A 15,368-nucleotide genomic window follows, 5' to 3' on the forward strand; every position below is an offset into this window, starting at 1 on the left:
TAGAAAATGATACAGAAAACAAGTGGAATGGGAAAATGCATTTCAATCAGACTGTATTTAGGTTTAAAGGTTATATAGTTGTTGAAAGTATTTCAAGTGATCTGTTTTTCAGTACAGGAATTAAGTTTACATATGTCTACAATAGTTTATGTAATTTAAATAATACTAAACAATGCTGTCAGCTAATGCTGTTCAATGCATCCCACACCAAACAACTGCACTTTTGTGTAAGTATTACATATCCAAGCACATGCACGCACAGCAGCTTACGCCTGACCAAGCAGATGAGACTGAGTTCAAAAGTGTTTTGACATCTATTTCACAGAGGCTGCCTGTGGTCAATCAAAGATTCCTAGGAAACGTTACTTTTTTACTCTGTCCTGTAAAATCAGGTAGCATGTAATTAGAACCCGAATTGTAGCATTTTGCTTTTCATGGCTCAGTGATTTCTTAAAAAAAAAACTGTTGCAAATGCATAGATTAAGTTATGTTCAGTAGTGTAATACAGCAATGTAAAACCATCTACTCTCTCTGAATTAATATGTAAAAATAAAATATTTCTGAGGCAAGCACTTCCTGGACGCTTAGCATACCGGACATATAAGAGATAAGGAAAAAATCTGGTCCTTTCCTTTCTGACTCTCACATTCTAGTCTTAGGTCATTTGATTCCACTATCCTCCTCCTTTTTTGAACAGATGCACTTCATCTGCACCCTCTCCAAAATCATCTACATTATTTCATTTTACAAACTTTTCATTTTTACCTCTGTAATATCACTCTTATTTGGTCTTTTCTGCTTCTGCACACACAAACAGTCGTGCATCAGCCTGATTATTCAATTTACTTCCCAATACTTACCCTGTGCCTTTACAGTCTGTGGGCAATTCTGCTAACTTTACTTTCCCTACTCATTGTTCTGAGCATTACAGTCTGAGTCATTCTCTTAACCTCCTTTTCTCCATTTCATCAGATGAACGATTCTCATCCTTTAAGACTCTTCAGCGCTTAGCTCTTCCCTATTCATCTGCTGTTACAGTTTATCCCACCATATATCTTAACTTAGGTTAGACAGCGATACAGCAGATGTGCTGGAAAATTGAGAAGAACACTTCAGCAAATTTTGAAAATGCAATGGTTAAACAGCATACCCTTCTATCAGATAAACTACTGTTTTAAATTAATAAAACTAACAATAAAGCTGTATGCAAAATAGAATTTTGGGGCTGGGGGGTGGCAGGGGTTATGGTCAAACTGCCTTTAACCAATTTCCATTACACTTCCATGGCTAAGAATTCCAGAAATTGCTCAGAAAAATATCTTTCACATAAGCAATAGTAGCATTGCAGAGTTAATGATGTGTACAGCCACTCAGTCAAAACAATGATGTTGCACCTCTGTCCCTCTGATATTATTTTCTGATTTGGTACGTCATGAGATTTACACAATTAGATCGAGGACACTGTATTATGTTGGGTACAAGATCCCATGTGATCAATATTTTTCCTGGGTTTAACCTGGAAATATGTCTTCTAAACTGAGCTGACTTTAAAATGTCATTTTAGACAGATGGACTAGCATTAAATGTGGCTTTTCAATAAAGGATGCTTTTCAAAACTTAGTACTATATTGGAAGATTATTCAGGGAAAAAAGAGCTGCTGCTCTTTTACTAGTCCAGCAGCTATGCCAGCTGTGTTTTTACTGGACCAAGACCCTTATGTACAATATTAAAGTGTATGAAACAATAAAACAACTACCTTACTCTACAATCTTTTTTTTTTTTTTTTTCCTCTTGGCAGGTTCAGCAACTGTCTGAAAAACAATTCTACTTAGAAATTCTGAAGAAACGTGAACACAGCTTAGAAAAACAGAAAGCTGAACTTACTAAGCAAAAGAGCACTCTTCTTAAAATCTTTGTATGTTTCCAGCTACGGTATTCAGACAATGTTTGTCTACTGTATGAGAGCAGTCAGCTTTAAAATTTGAATGTGGAAGTAATGGTTTAAAACTGGAAAATATTTTTATTTATTTATTCTAGCATACTTAATGTAGATAAATTTTCACTTTTAACTTAAGCCCGTGATCTAAGATAATGTATGCTGCAGTTTATCTGGAAAGCTGATTTAACATTCTTGACTTCATTTTCTAACATGTGCTGTTGTATGACTGAACTCCAATTCTGACACATTATTTCCTTTATCAAAGAAAATGAACAAAGTCTGACCTTAAATTGGACTCGCTCATCCACAAAGCATATTGAGAAGTATCAAAGTTAAAACTCAGGGAGACCAACACCACATTTTAGGATCCCTGACATACCACACGATCTCATTGATGCTAGACACACCTAGCCACTTCTTAAAAGGTAGCTACTTGCAACATACACAGGCAAGCTTTTCAGTCCTCTCTTGTGCTAACCTGAATATTGCCTTCCTCTTACCTCATTGTGGATCCTTGGATCTCTAGACATCAAGAAATGCCACAGATGAGTAGTCTTCTCTGCATAGGTATTTATGCCTTAAATTAACAGAGCTAAATTTTAAAGATTCAGTATGAATAACCTGTATTAACCCTAAATCTTTAGACAGATATCCTTTTAATTAAATATTTCTTCAGCTTCCAAAGTATTCCCAATCTTAAGTTATACAAAGAAAAAAGGGAAAAATAAATATCATAGAAAAATCATTTAGCTATAAAAGCTAAATATCCTGTGAAGTGTGAAGTTTCTTTTAATTGTAACCAGTCAAGCTTGATGTAAAGGTTATAATTTCTTTCTTCCTGTGTATAAGGGTCATTTCATTTTCTTTAATTCAGCAATCAGTTAAGATTTTTTAGAAGGAACTTAATAATGCCTTTCTCTTATAGAATATTTTTTCCAGGAAATGAAACAGTGACTTCCTATCAACTATAGCTTTCTTGGTAATTACTGAGGGAGTTAAAGTTAGTCTGCATTCTGCAGAGGTGTAAACACCACCTTTATTTCCTTTAATAACAATTTTAAAAAAGAGTGCCCATACTGTGCTACTGACTTTAAACAGAACTTTCTGTTAATTTCAATACAGAGTTGAACTGAAAAACTGCTGGCACAAGTCTGTAATATAACGTAGTGATTTTTAAAACATTTTTTTATTAAGAATATATCCTTCACTTTTTCAGAAGAAGGGAAGTTAAAACAACAGATAAAATTATAGACCTGTACACAATTTTCATATTCTCATAAGTCAGGAAAAGTAAATATACTACATTTATACCACAAGTTTAAGGATAAACAACATTGTGTTTCAGTCTGCTTGGCTTAACAAAGATTTTTTTTCACCTGAACATTCAGTTTTCCCTTTCCTTTTGTCAGACAGATGCAAAGACAAAAATGACTGAAGAGGAAGATAATTTTACTAGGGAATTAACAGAGTTTAACAATGAATATGGACTAACAAGTAATAGAGACCTTCTGATTAAGAAAAAAGTCAAGACTGAAATAAATGATTTAGAGAATGAGGCAACTCTGTTGAAAAATGGTAAATCTTATATTAAACCATTTATCTTGAATTACCAGAGAATAAATATGTATCAGTAAAACATAACTGGGCAACACAATAATTCTAATTCCATTCCCTTGCTGTCTGGAACTTCCTCTTAGCAGTAAACTGGAAGTGTGATCTGTCAAACCATGTCACACAACAATAGTTAAAGCCTCTTCTGTTCCCTATCCCCTTCAGTCCTTTCTGACTATGAGTACCATGAGGGGAAGAAGCAGCCCTGCGGAAGTATCTCCCAACGTCTAACGTTAGTTGGCACAGAGGTGCACTGTTACACACCGCATACTACATTAGGTTGGCACCGAGTATAATCAGCTGTGGTTGAACTATGTAAATTTACTTAGCTTCCAAAGAATGATATGTACAAATGTCTTGTAGGACTGGTCTTTTACTGCCACAGTATAACTTTATCTTTGAGTTAAGACACAAAATATGAGATTTCTCACAACAGTCAAACTAAAAGCAAGGAGATAGGAGTCACCATGGATCACAAGCTGAACATGAGACAATGACATCAGAAAACCAACACTACACTGAGACATAAACATAATTCTGGCCTCTAAGACATGCAAAATGATCCTTTACTCTATTTGGGGCAGTTAAGCTCTTAGCTGGAGTACTGTGCATCTAGTTTTGGGTGTTACACTTGAGGAAAAAGTATGGATCAGCTGGAAAGAATCCACATGGGACCAGTGAGAGTGATCAGAGATGTGGACAATATAAGCAGCAAAAAAATGAAAGAATTTGGACTATTTAATCTATGAAGGAAAAGACTGATGGAAGACGGACATCAGTCTTCAAATTGTTAAAGGATTCTGTAAAAATGAAATCAATGTGTTCTTCATACCTATATTGAACTGAATAAAAAGTAACTAGTGTAAACTACAGTAAGGGAGAGACTCACTGGCTGTTTAGAATTCTAAAAGCAGTGAACAACTGAAACGCTCTGCCTTATGAGATTCCATTACCGAAGAAATTAGGAGTCTCCATTACCAAAGGTCTTAAAAAATAAGATAAACAAGCTTCTGTCAGAAATGACAGAGGTACAGATGATCCTGCCTTCAAAAGGCTGGATGCAATTAGATGACCCCTCAAAGTCCTTTCCAGTCTCATGATTCTATAATTCACCAAGCGCACAGGCACTTTGAATTCCCAATATCTGATGTAAAGTTACTGAAATATGACTATCTATTTGAGATCATGCTTGGTGGTGCCTTCTTTCTGTATTTCCTGTGGCTCTGATTCTGATCTACAACTGAAAAGAAGTCTTTATTTGGTGACACCTGTTACTTTTAATGATTAATTTTTACGTATTCAGTCAGATCTGATCAGTCAAATGATCAGTAGGACATGAAAGGTAGCTAACATTCTTCTCTAGGTTCAGTCGCTGTCTTGATTCCATCCTTTTAAATTGCACCTTTCTAGGGGTACAACTTGCCTGTCTTTCTGTCTGCTACAGCCCTGAACACACTGACAACACTAAAAAGAAAAGTTGAAGTAACTCATAACAAAGAAATTATGTAAGGACCTCCAGTTGTTAGAGATACAATCACAATTAATTCCAGATGCTGTCAATGGTCAGGTTCAAATGTACATAATGCTAAACCGAAAGAGGGGTTTTTTTCAGTCATGCTGAGAGATGTCTGCTGAGATGAGTCTCTTCACCACCTATTCAATAAGTCATCTTCCTTTATAGCTGAAGTAACTCCAAAGCAAAACAGTCTTTTTCATCCCCAGTCAACAAAATATGTCAAACATCTTAATAATAGTAAAAAAACATTTCCTTTCATAGTTATGAATACATTATATGACATAACTACCTGTGAACTGTGTTGTTGGGTTTTTTTATATGACTGATTTGAGTTGAATTTAGGTTTATATTTAAGGTTCTTTCTGACTAGCTGAAGATTGCTAGAAGTAGTTAAGAATATTTAAGATTATATCAGAAAGACTAAAATTGCAATGCATTTTAATTTAAAAATACATTTTTTGTAGAAATGGAGTCAATGGAACATGAAAACGTTCAGTTAAATGCACTCCAGCTGCAGAAGAATGAATTAAAGCAGAATTTATTTACTCTCCAAAGCGAACTCAGAGGTGTGCCTGAAAATCACTTGTTATGATAATTATTTGTGGCTTGACAAATGCTTCTGAAAAAATCTTCTCTGTCAACTTATTTTTCTCAAGAAAGATATCATCGAAACAAGATTTTAATATATTTTTACATTATGTAATGCATAATGTTTAAACAAGTTTATAACAAATATTATGGATTTCAATAAGATTTATTTTAAACGTCAGTGGTACTGAGGTCTACACATTGGCTGAATCAAGCTATAAATAAGAAAAAGAAATTTTTGCTTTTGCTGGTAAATCATATACTTAAATGGAGAATCTGGTGTTTCAAAGTGAATTTAACATAAATATTGTTTTAAAACCATTAACCTATAATTAAAGAAAGTCACTAAAATTCAAATGTTTAACAAGCAACATGGCTTGGACTGATAAAGGCAGATTTGGTCTAGGCAGTAGTTGTAAATTCTGAGTTTTAAATTAAACTATCATCATTTCTTTACTGACATTTGTGTGCTCAGGTAGGAAAGTTTGTGTATAAAAAAAGTCTACAAAGCAAGCTGGGAAAAATGTGTCAAATACACAGGAAACCCTATAAAAGAAAAAACTAAAAAGACACAGAGGGAACCAAGAAAGGTTCTGTGTCAAAGGTGATCACAAGAAATAGGGAAGATTTTTAAATGTGGATTAAAAAATGTAATCTAGAAGTGGTTTAGTAACTTATTTACAAATGTGTAAATAACATGTCACTGAAGGAGAGCTAAGAAAGACAGGCTGTAAATATGGGCATAAATTGGGAAAAGGAACAAAATTTTCTGGAAGATTGTAATATACATACCAAATACAATAATAAAATTAATCATGTTCTTTATTTAGTTGCCTTTACCCTACAAACAGTTTCAAAAAGAAATATGAAAAAAGTTAAATTTAGAAAATGTAGGAAGTTTTGAATATGGATGGTTAATATATAACATAATTGTTGTTTTATGTTTAGACCTAGAGAAAGTAATCAGGGAGGCTGAAAGAATGACAAAAGATTTAGAAGCAGAAAAAGTTCATGTCACTGGAAAACCTCAGGCTGATCCTGAATGTTTAAGGTAAGACTCAGATTAGTTAAGTTCCTATATTTAATTTTAGGCTTGAAACTGCAGACCAGTTTTGGTAGCAATGACTGTTTTACCTTTCCTGTACAATATTTCTTTGAAATCAATAGAATTTTCGAAAACCAAATGAAATCATCTGGTTTTATTACAGAACACAAATTCCTGTTGTTTATTTACAGCCTTTCACCCTTACATGCATACTCCAACAAACTAAAAACTGAAAGTGTTTGCAAGGAAATCAATCAAACTTGGAGGAAGAGCAAAAGACTGGTCCTTGGGTGGAAGGCCAGTTCTTAAGTTTTTGTAAAAACAGTGGTGACACACAAAGTACTGATGAACTACCCAGTGCTATACATACTGCTGCTGACTGGCTGCACAGCCCTCCCCAGAGACTGACTGCAATGGAATGGATCAGCCACAATAACCTCCTTGGGTCAGGTGGGCTTTGTGTTGAAGCTACTGAATGCAGATTCATTTTCTCTATGAACTCTACCATCAGTTCTAGTTTGCCTTCTAATTAAGTTAATTTAGAACAGAATTTTGAGGATTTAACCAAGACAGAAGAATTGGCACAGTTTCCCTTAATAGTAAATATTGCTTCCCAGGAACTGAGTGGTAATGAGTCTTCTCTTCTCAGTTTGCTTAAGTGTGACATTTGTGTTTTCACTATGCAGAAAATAATGTAATGTTTTCAACTGAAAATCTTCCAATCCAGAAAACCCCATATCACAGAATTAACCAATTTTTTCCTGTTTTATAGTGTTCCAGATGAAAATGTCCATGGATAACTAAAAATATTTAATAGGCAATGCAAAGGAACTCCTCCTAGAAAAGCCGGTCCAAAATATTCTGTAATAGAAATTGTTAGGGGGAACATGACTTTTGTTACCATCACATTTTTTCCCCTATATATTTCTATGGTTTTGACAAAAAAAAATAAATACAGTATTTTTTTTCTGAAAACTTCCAATGGAAAAATAAAATTTTGCAGAGAACCCTGATCATTTTCCTGAAATACAGTTTGGTAATGGCCCATTTTTTGCTGAATATAGGTTTTTGAAAGAAAATGATCTATCAGCCCTATTACTAACTCTTTTCAACCTCTTACATAGTGTTGAGACATGGCCAAAATTCCCTCAGCATTAAAATTAATTAGCTCACAATTGTGCATACAGTAGCAAAAACTTTGCATTCAACATATACCTAGAAGACAGTGTAAATAATAATAACAGCAGCAGCAATTCGTTAAGACAGCATGTTATAATTCACTCTTTTACATTATTCATTCCATTGTTATATATTAGGTTTTGTGATACATGAGGTTGTCAACTTCCTTCTAAATATCATGCTTCCTTTGGAATAGTTTACTGCCATGATGCCACTTAATATCCAAATTGGTGTAATTAGTTTTCTATAACAGGTTTCCCATCTATAAGGTAAAGAAGTAGCCAACACCATATTACTTTAAATCCTCAGCTCTGCCACTGATTGCTATGAGATCCTAGGCAAATCATTCAAATCCATGTATGTCTGATTTTCTGCACAGTGAAATTAACTCACAGTCCTGTGGAATGATATTTTGGTTTTATCTGGGTGTAAAACACAACAGTGGATAAAACATATTAAATTCTATTAACTAAAAGAAACAGCTAGTGGCATTTACAATCAAAGCAGGAAGGATGATGAGATTTTTTTTTATTTCATAAAATACCTCATTTTATGGTCAGGATAAGCTTACATTATTTGATAATTACATGTAGTGCCAAATATAAAGTGCTCCTACTGCCATTAATACTATCAAAAAAGCAAGTGCTCTTTGCGGTGTAATAATATATAGAAGAAATTTTCTTTACATTGAAATATTTTTTAATTTCAGATACTGAACAAAATTTAGGATAGCTTTGCCTAAATCGTACTTTTATATTGCACTTGCTTTTGATCAGAAAACATCAATGCTTTATAGAGAGAGACAGCCCTGATTAAGTTAACTCAAATGCCAGGAGCAACATAGCTATGTCACTGTACTTCCACGTTAGCACTAATAGGTTCTGCTTTTCAGTAGAGCCAAGCAGGCGATCCTTGTTTGTCTACTTCTGTATGTCATAGCACTGTGCTGTTTAGAATTATACCAAACCTTCTCAGGCTCATACAACTCTATCAATTTTTTTTAAAACAAATCCTGCACATCACTTCTTGGTTGGGACTACTGAATTAAGAGAATGAAAGGGAATTTAAAGCATTATATGCTTTTAATAAGTGCAGTACATAAATGGTCCCTGTTGAGGTACCTGATTACCCTCCAGTACCTACAAGGATGTCATCAAGAAGATGGAGCCAGGATCTGCACAATGCTGTACAGCGAGTGAACAAAAGGCAAAAAGCAGAAGTTGAAACAAGAGGGGTTTAGAATGGATTTAAGGAAAATATGTGTATTGTGAGGATAGTATAGCCAATAAAAAGGTTGCCCAGAGAGGCTGAAGAGTTTTCATCCTCAGAAGTTTTCAGACTTCACTGGATAAAGCCCCAAGTAACCTTGTCTGACCTTGTAGCTGACCCTGCTTTGAGAAGGACACTGGGCTAGATGACCTCCTGACATCTCTCCAGTCTGAATTATCCAATGAACAAACTAACATTGTGGGTTGCACAGCCCATAGATCAATACATATGCATTGGCTTGTTCGTACACTGCTCAGAGGCAGCATTATCTGCAACAAACCAGTCATCTCCACACTGCCTAGCATTTGTGGACATCTTATCTGCTCTGGTCCCTTTGTAGTGTCTCTGTGATGTTAAGATATAACGTTGTGTATCTACACGTATTTTCCATCCAAAATCCATGACATACTGAAAGGAGTTATGTCCAACGCAGCAGAGTGCTGGTTCAAAATGACAGTACCTAACATGTGTGTTGCATGCCCTGTGATGTGCCACAGAAGGATTTGAGGGACCACGGCTGCTTACACAGGGCTTGCCAATACTTCACTCAAAGATCTGCTCCAGAAAAACTACCCTGTCCGCTCCTGCAGATGCCTTCTGAATGGAATTGGAGAATAGAGAAGAATTCATGTAGTGTCAGTGAGAAAAACTGAAGTAGCAGGCACCTGAGTTGAACCAGTAAGACCTCCTGGCAGTCTAGATACACCTTTGGCACTTGCAAAGGATCTTTTACAGCCAAAGAGCCGATTAATACAATATTACATATACTAGCATATATCTTAATATGAGTCCGTTTTGGTCATGTTAAAATCAATATGATTGAACTGACTGTTTGAAAAACAACCCTTTTTAGCCTAATAAGATAAGCCTTTTTCCCTCTACAGAATCTATTGCAAGAATAGTATTTTAGTTTTCATAGATATTAAATATGATTTTCAGTAAAAATAAGAATATTTTGACACAAGGAATGTGAATCAAAAATAAGTTTTTTTCCCTATGAAATAAGCACAATTTTTTTTTCTTTTTTTACAGAGCAGGAAACCACAAGACTCATTTAGATGGCAAAAGTACCAATGTTTTCAATGCTTCCTTAAAACAAATGTGAGAGACAGTCAGCATCAATAACCTGATATATGTAGCTCCCAGGTCACCCTGTATGTCTGTTATTGTATCACATACCTTGTCCCAGCTTAAAAATCAATATCAAAAGTAGCTGGCAAGGCAAAAATCTTCATTACAATTAGGTATATATCTTAAAGTAAATTGCATTTCAGCTGAAGAGTGTAGCCAGCTAATTCAAATTATAGCAATTCATCTTTGATCTGAGAAAAATGCCCTATACCATGTCTGCAGTTTCATAAAATTTCTCCCAAATCCATCAAAGAATTACAAAAGGTCACAAGAAGCACATACAAGTAATTCTAACCAGCTGCTGGTACTGCAGTTACAGGCTTGTTCTAATATACATCAAATGCAGGAAAAAGCTAACCAAAATTTGAATGTTAAACACAGATATAGTTATGGATAAGACACGGTACCCTCTTACTCAAAGTAGGCACCCTGGAAACTGTCTCACTATACAGGTGAATAATTCAAAGAAATAAAGAAAAGAGGGAATTTTTCAGAAAATTTTAATTTTTAAACAGCTGTTCTGCCAGTGCCACCCCCAAACACAAAACAGCAGGAAAGAACTCTGGCATCAGCCGTCTTGAGTCACATTTCCCTGGCAGGTAGCAAGTTGCATCACATAAGTGGAACAATACAGGAGTCAGGCAGAAACTAACTGATACCAGTAAATTCTTAGCTAAATCATTTCACTATTCTATTCATTCTAATTACTTACTATATTAATTATCTTTCACATTTTAATTTTAAATTTATATGTTGCCCTAAGTAAAGCAACCTAGAAATAATTTTAATTAAAGTTTATTTAGACTACTACCAGACACTTTTTACCTCCAATTGGTATTTTTCACACTGTTTTAAAGGTAGACTAAGGATAAAACTTTTCTTTGAAACCTGGATTCCTGTTCTACTTCAGAAAAACAGTAGCAGAAGGGGAATACATGAAGTCAGCTTACTTTTTAAATAGTTCAAGGCTTTGATTACTTGCCTAATTCCTAAAAGTACAGTATTTCTTCTTGTACCTTATAAGACAGAAAAAGAAACTGTTACCAAAATTAGGAAGGAAAAAGCAATGCTTTCTTTCATACAAATCATACAGGAAACATGCATGGTTCTGGTGGTTTAAAAAAAAATAATATATATTTGCAATTTAATTTTATGTTAAATTTTATAATCAGGAAATAGCAATCTCTGGACTAATATATGTGGTTCAAAATGAGGTTTTTAATGACAATCTCCTCATTGATTTTTTAAGCTTTTCTTTTTAATAGCAGTGCCTAGTGGAACTATTACAGTTTGAATTACGTTAAAATAGGTTTCCATTATAAATTGCAGTATGGATTTACAAAAAGTAGATCAAATCTGACTAATGATATCTTCCTTTGATAAGACAACCGATTGGTGAGACAGGAAAATGCAGATGCTATTTATCTATACATTAGTCAAGTATTCTATGTTATCCTGCATGGGAAACTACTAGTTAACCTGGAGAAGACATATTAAAAATTTTAAGTAAGGAGATGACCAATAGTAACAGCAATAGGTCTGAAAAAAGAAATTTTGGGGCTTGAAGAAGTCACAGCCAGCCTTGCTTAGTGTTTTAAATAACAACTGTAGAATAGAAATCAAGACAATAGTATAAAACAATTGAAAAACTCTAGACTTTTTAGAGTGGAGTTGCTAAAAAAGTGGAGGAATACAACTATACACAGTGCAAGTTCATGTACTTGTACAAAACTAAGGATTCCAATAATAGGTACCTGGAAGCAAAGGAAAAGAGAGGCCTGAGCATACTATGTAATCAAAGACAACTATAAACATCAAAAGTAAATATAGCTGTGGAAGAGGTAAAACCAGGAGGTATTTCCAACGAAAACCAGGAGAGTGTAAGAATACTGTGTACAAATCTCTCACCTACTTTTCAAGAAACATGCGTTCAACCTGGAACACAAGCAGAGAATAGAGAGTCCACACTGCAGAAGGAAACAAGGATAATTCTAAATCCTTCTTACCTCTGAGAAGTTATACAGTACACATGAAACAAAGCAGTACAGAATAGAGATGCTAATTTCAGCAATAGGGTAGCCTTATTAATATATCCAAATTGAGATCTAATTTTCCATGCACAGTAGAAAAATGAAAATATTTGAACTAGAAGAATCATTGACCCATATTTATTTTCCCTGCCTTTCAATAGGAATCTTATTGACCTCTAGAAACATATTCCGGTTTTGATGTCTCTGATGCCTGTATGTTTAATATTTATTTTCCCGTGTAACTTGTTCTTACAGTTCTATGGAAAGAAGTCATTATAATTTTGGTTTGCTATCTGCATAAAAGAAAATCTCATCCTAAATGTGCAGTTTAATTCAGTGTGCCTTAACCTTTCCATGTTTATTCATCTATAATAATACATTTCTGAAAGATTTCTTGTGATATTTTATGTATTTGGGGAATATAAATTCAAAAAAAACCCCAAGCAAACAAAAAAACCAACCCAGACTTTTAAAGATCTGTAGCTAATTCTATAAATAATTACCTGATAGCATTTACAAAATGTAAGATTTAATCAATGATAATTATATATTTTACAATCAGCATTTGATCCAGAGCAGTAAAAGCTGAATTTTTTTTTTGTTTTACCTAAGGTATTTCTATTTATTTTAATTTACATTTAATTCCCATTGTTATGTAGCCTAGTACCTTTGTTTGCTTTCATCTTGCAAGCATTTATTATTACTACTAAATCACTTTCTTAATTTTTATTCTATTTCTGCTCCATCAAGCACATACTATTATAATTTAACTGTTCAGCTCAAGTGCTTGAATTTAAATTTTGGGATACTGAATTTCATTTAGGATTCATTTTCTCCCATCCTCTATCAATTGATAATAGTCTGAAATTTATAGACTTCTTCAGCTGTATCAATAGTATTTGGTTTTGTGGTGTCAGCAAATTGTAGATACCCAGCAAAATCTTGCTCTCACTATAGAAACATACACATTAATTTAGTCCCAGTACTGAATTGAGACTGAATGGCTCAGTGCATTAGCTCTTCCTTGGCTTGAGACAATTAACCAAAGTCTTCTATACTTTTCTTCAGTCTCAATAAAGTCTTCAAACCTTGATAAATATTTTTCCTGATATTTATGCTAAAAATTCAGGAAAATTGACATAGATACTCTCATTTATATATAACTTCTCAGGGAACATAATTTTGTACCATAAATTCTATGCTTTGTATATCAGTGTAAAGCAATTCCATTTTATAATACACTCTAATGTTTTCCTTTGTATTTATGGTTAAAAAAATCAAATGGTGGTCATAAACAAGGCAACGACAAGAAGAAAAATACAAAAAAAATATTTTACTTGTCTCAGCAAAACATAACCAAGAGACAGTCTGCTCCTTCTGCAACTCCAGCAATAACCAGGTAGGGTTTTTCATTCCCACCTAGGAAAAAAAGGCTCTAAAATCACGTATTCACCCTGCCTTCTACTCCAACTATTTTTTCTTTGGGACATCTTTACATAAAATTATTCTTGGATATTCAGTAGCAAGTTTGGGCTGCTGAAGTCTTGATCCAGTAACCTGAATCTGTGGATTATTTTTTTGAAGAAACCTGTTAGACAATAACATTATTTTCATCATAGTTCAATTCATAATACCAGCATGTATTGATTTCACCATTATTTTTCCTACTTGCTTCTGCATATGCAGCTGAAATTCAAGAAGAGTGTGTATCAGCCACAAATGCCAATGATATTTAATAGCTGTGCTCATTTTGAAGCTGCAAAATCAATGATCTTCAGTGACCTCCTCCTCCTTCATTTCTTTATCACTTCTGGCATTCAAGAGTAATGGAAAATGGACTACTGACAGCAGAGCTCAGCCTTGGGCAAGCTAGCATCCAAAACAATCCTGATGCTGTTGTCCCACCTACTTGATTTAAGGTTAGGTTTTGCCATCACTATTTGAACATTTTTCAAAGGAATAGTCAAACCTCCTTTCACAAATAATGGCATTTCAACTCTAGCTGTTCATTAGAGCCCACTACCTGTGATGCTGTAACTCACCAATACAATGCTAATCCAGTGCAATAACTTTTTAAAAAGATGAATTTTATTGTCATCAAGGAGACCAAAATGTTAAAAATAAAACAAAACCAAAAAAAAAAAAAAGGATATGCAAAGCCAAATGCTAATGTCGTTTTTCAGATATTTTCTTTTTAACAGATTTGCTTTTTATCATAGTCTTAAGAAGGGTATAGTTGTCATGTTAATCCTTGTTCTGACAAAAGGTACATCTCTTCCCATTTCCAAAGGTGACGGAAAACCTGCCCTCCATCTAGACAATATAGTTTCATTAATAATTGGTTTGCACATTCAATCTGATAGTGGAAAGATGAATATGAATATCCTGCTTATCTTAAATGTAAAATGAAAAAACTAAGTCTGCTTCCAGGTTAAGCATTTTTTTTTTAATAGTTCCATTGTCTCACATTCCTTCTGGTAAAACTTCATCATTTATTCAGTAACTCAGGCGTCTCCAATGCATTAATTGTGTAGACTGTAACCTAACAGACAGCTCTTGTTTTGCGAGTATGATATTCCTGGCACATACTGTAATTATCTAGCTTCTAAATAGGAAGGAAGACCTGAAAGCAGAATCAATTGATTAATGTAAAATTTAAACATCACATTTGAATGAATGTCTTTTATCACCACTAACCCATGCTAAGTAAGAAGTTGTACTGTCACCACATTTTAAAGTTTTAAAAAATATTTTAAATAATATTTTAAAATCCATATGCAAAACATTACGGATTGAAAGCACATCATCAATAGTAATTAATTCACAATCCCAAGACACAGATAAGCAACTCCTACTGCTTATCTTCTAGTTGTTCTATCCTTAATGCACACCTAACATGGACTGGTATCATTCTTAGCTGACAACTAGCAAACAGACTATGCATCAATTTTACAATGTGGAAGACAATGAGAGAGCACTTTCTCTGAGATTAACGGAATATGTCTTTTCCTAAAGTAATTTAAGCAAAGGAGGGCTTTTGTTTGTCTTACAACAAATTA

The 15,368-nt window shown here is 34.1% G+C and overlaps 2 protein-coding genes across 2 annotated transcripts in view; both read left to right on the plus strand.

The window, feature by feature from the left end:
* The window catches only part of LOC308070027 (pancreatic lipase-related protein 2-like), a 182,092-nt gene that overhangs the window by 94,173 nt on the left and 72,551 nt on the right, over positions 1 to 15,368 (plus strand). The window lies entirely within an intron of this gene.
* CCDC172 (coiled-coil domain containing 172) overlaps positions 1 to 15,368 on the plus strand; it is a 52,058-nt gene that overhangs the window by 12,589 nt on the left and 24,101 nt on the right. Inside the window, exons 3-6 of the mRNA XM_080403280.1 lie at positions 1,800 to 1,916; positions 3,350 to 3,515; positions 5,532 to 5,633; positions 6,604 to 6,706. Coding sequence (XP_080259406.1) covers positions 1,800 to 1,916; positions 3,350 to 3,515; positions 5,532 to 5,633; positions 6,604 to 6,706 — 488 coding nt within the window. The remainder of the gene's footprint in view (positions 1 to 1,799; positions 1,917 to 3,349; positions 3,516 to 5,531; positions 5,634 to 6,603; positions 6,707 to 15,368) is intronic.

The sequence above is a fragment of the Falco punctatus genome (genome assembly GCF_963210335.1).
Source record: "Falco punctatus genome assembly, chromosome: 9".
Lineage (NCBI taxonomy): Eukaryota > Metazoa > Chordata > Aves > Falconiformes > Falconidae > Falco > Falco punctatus.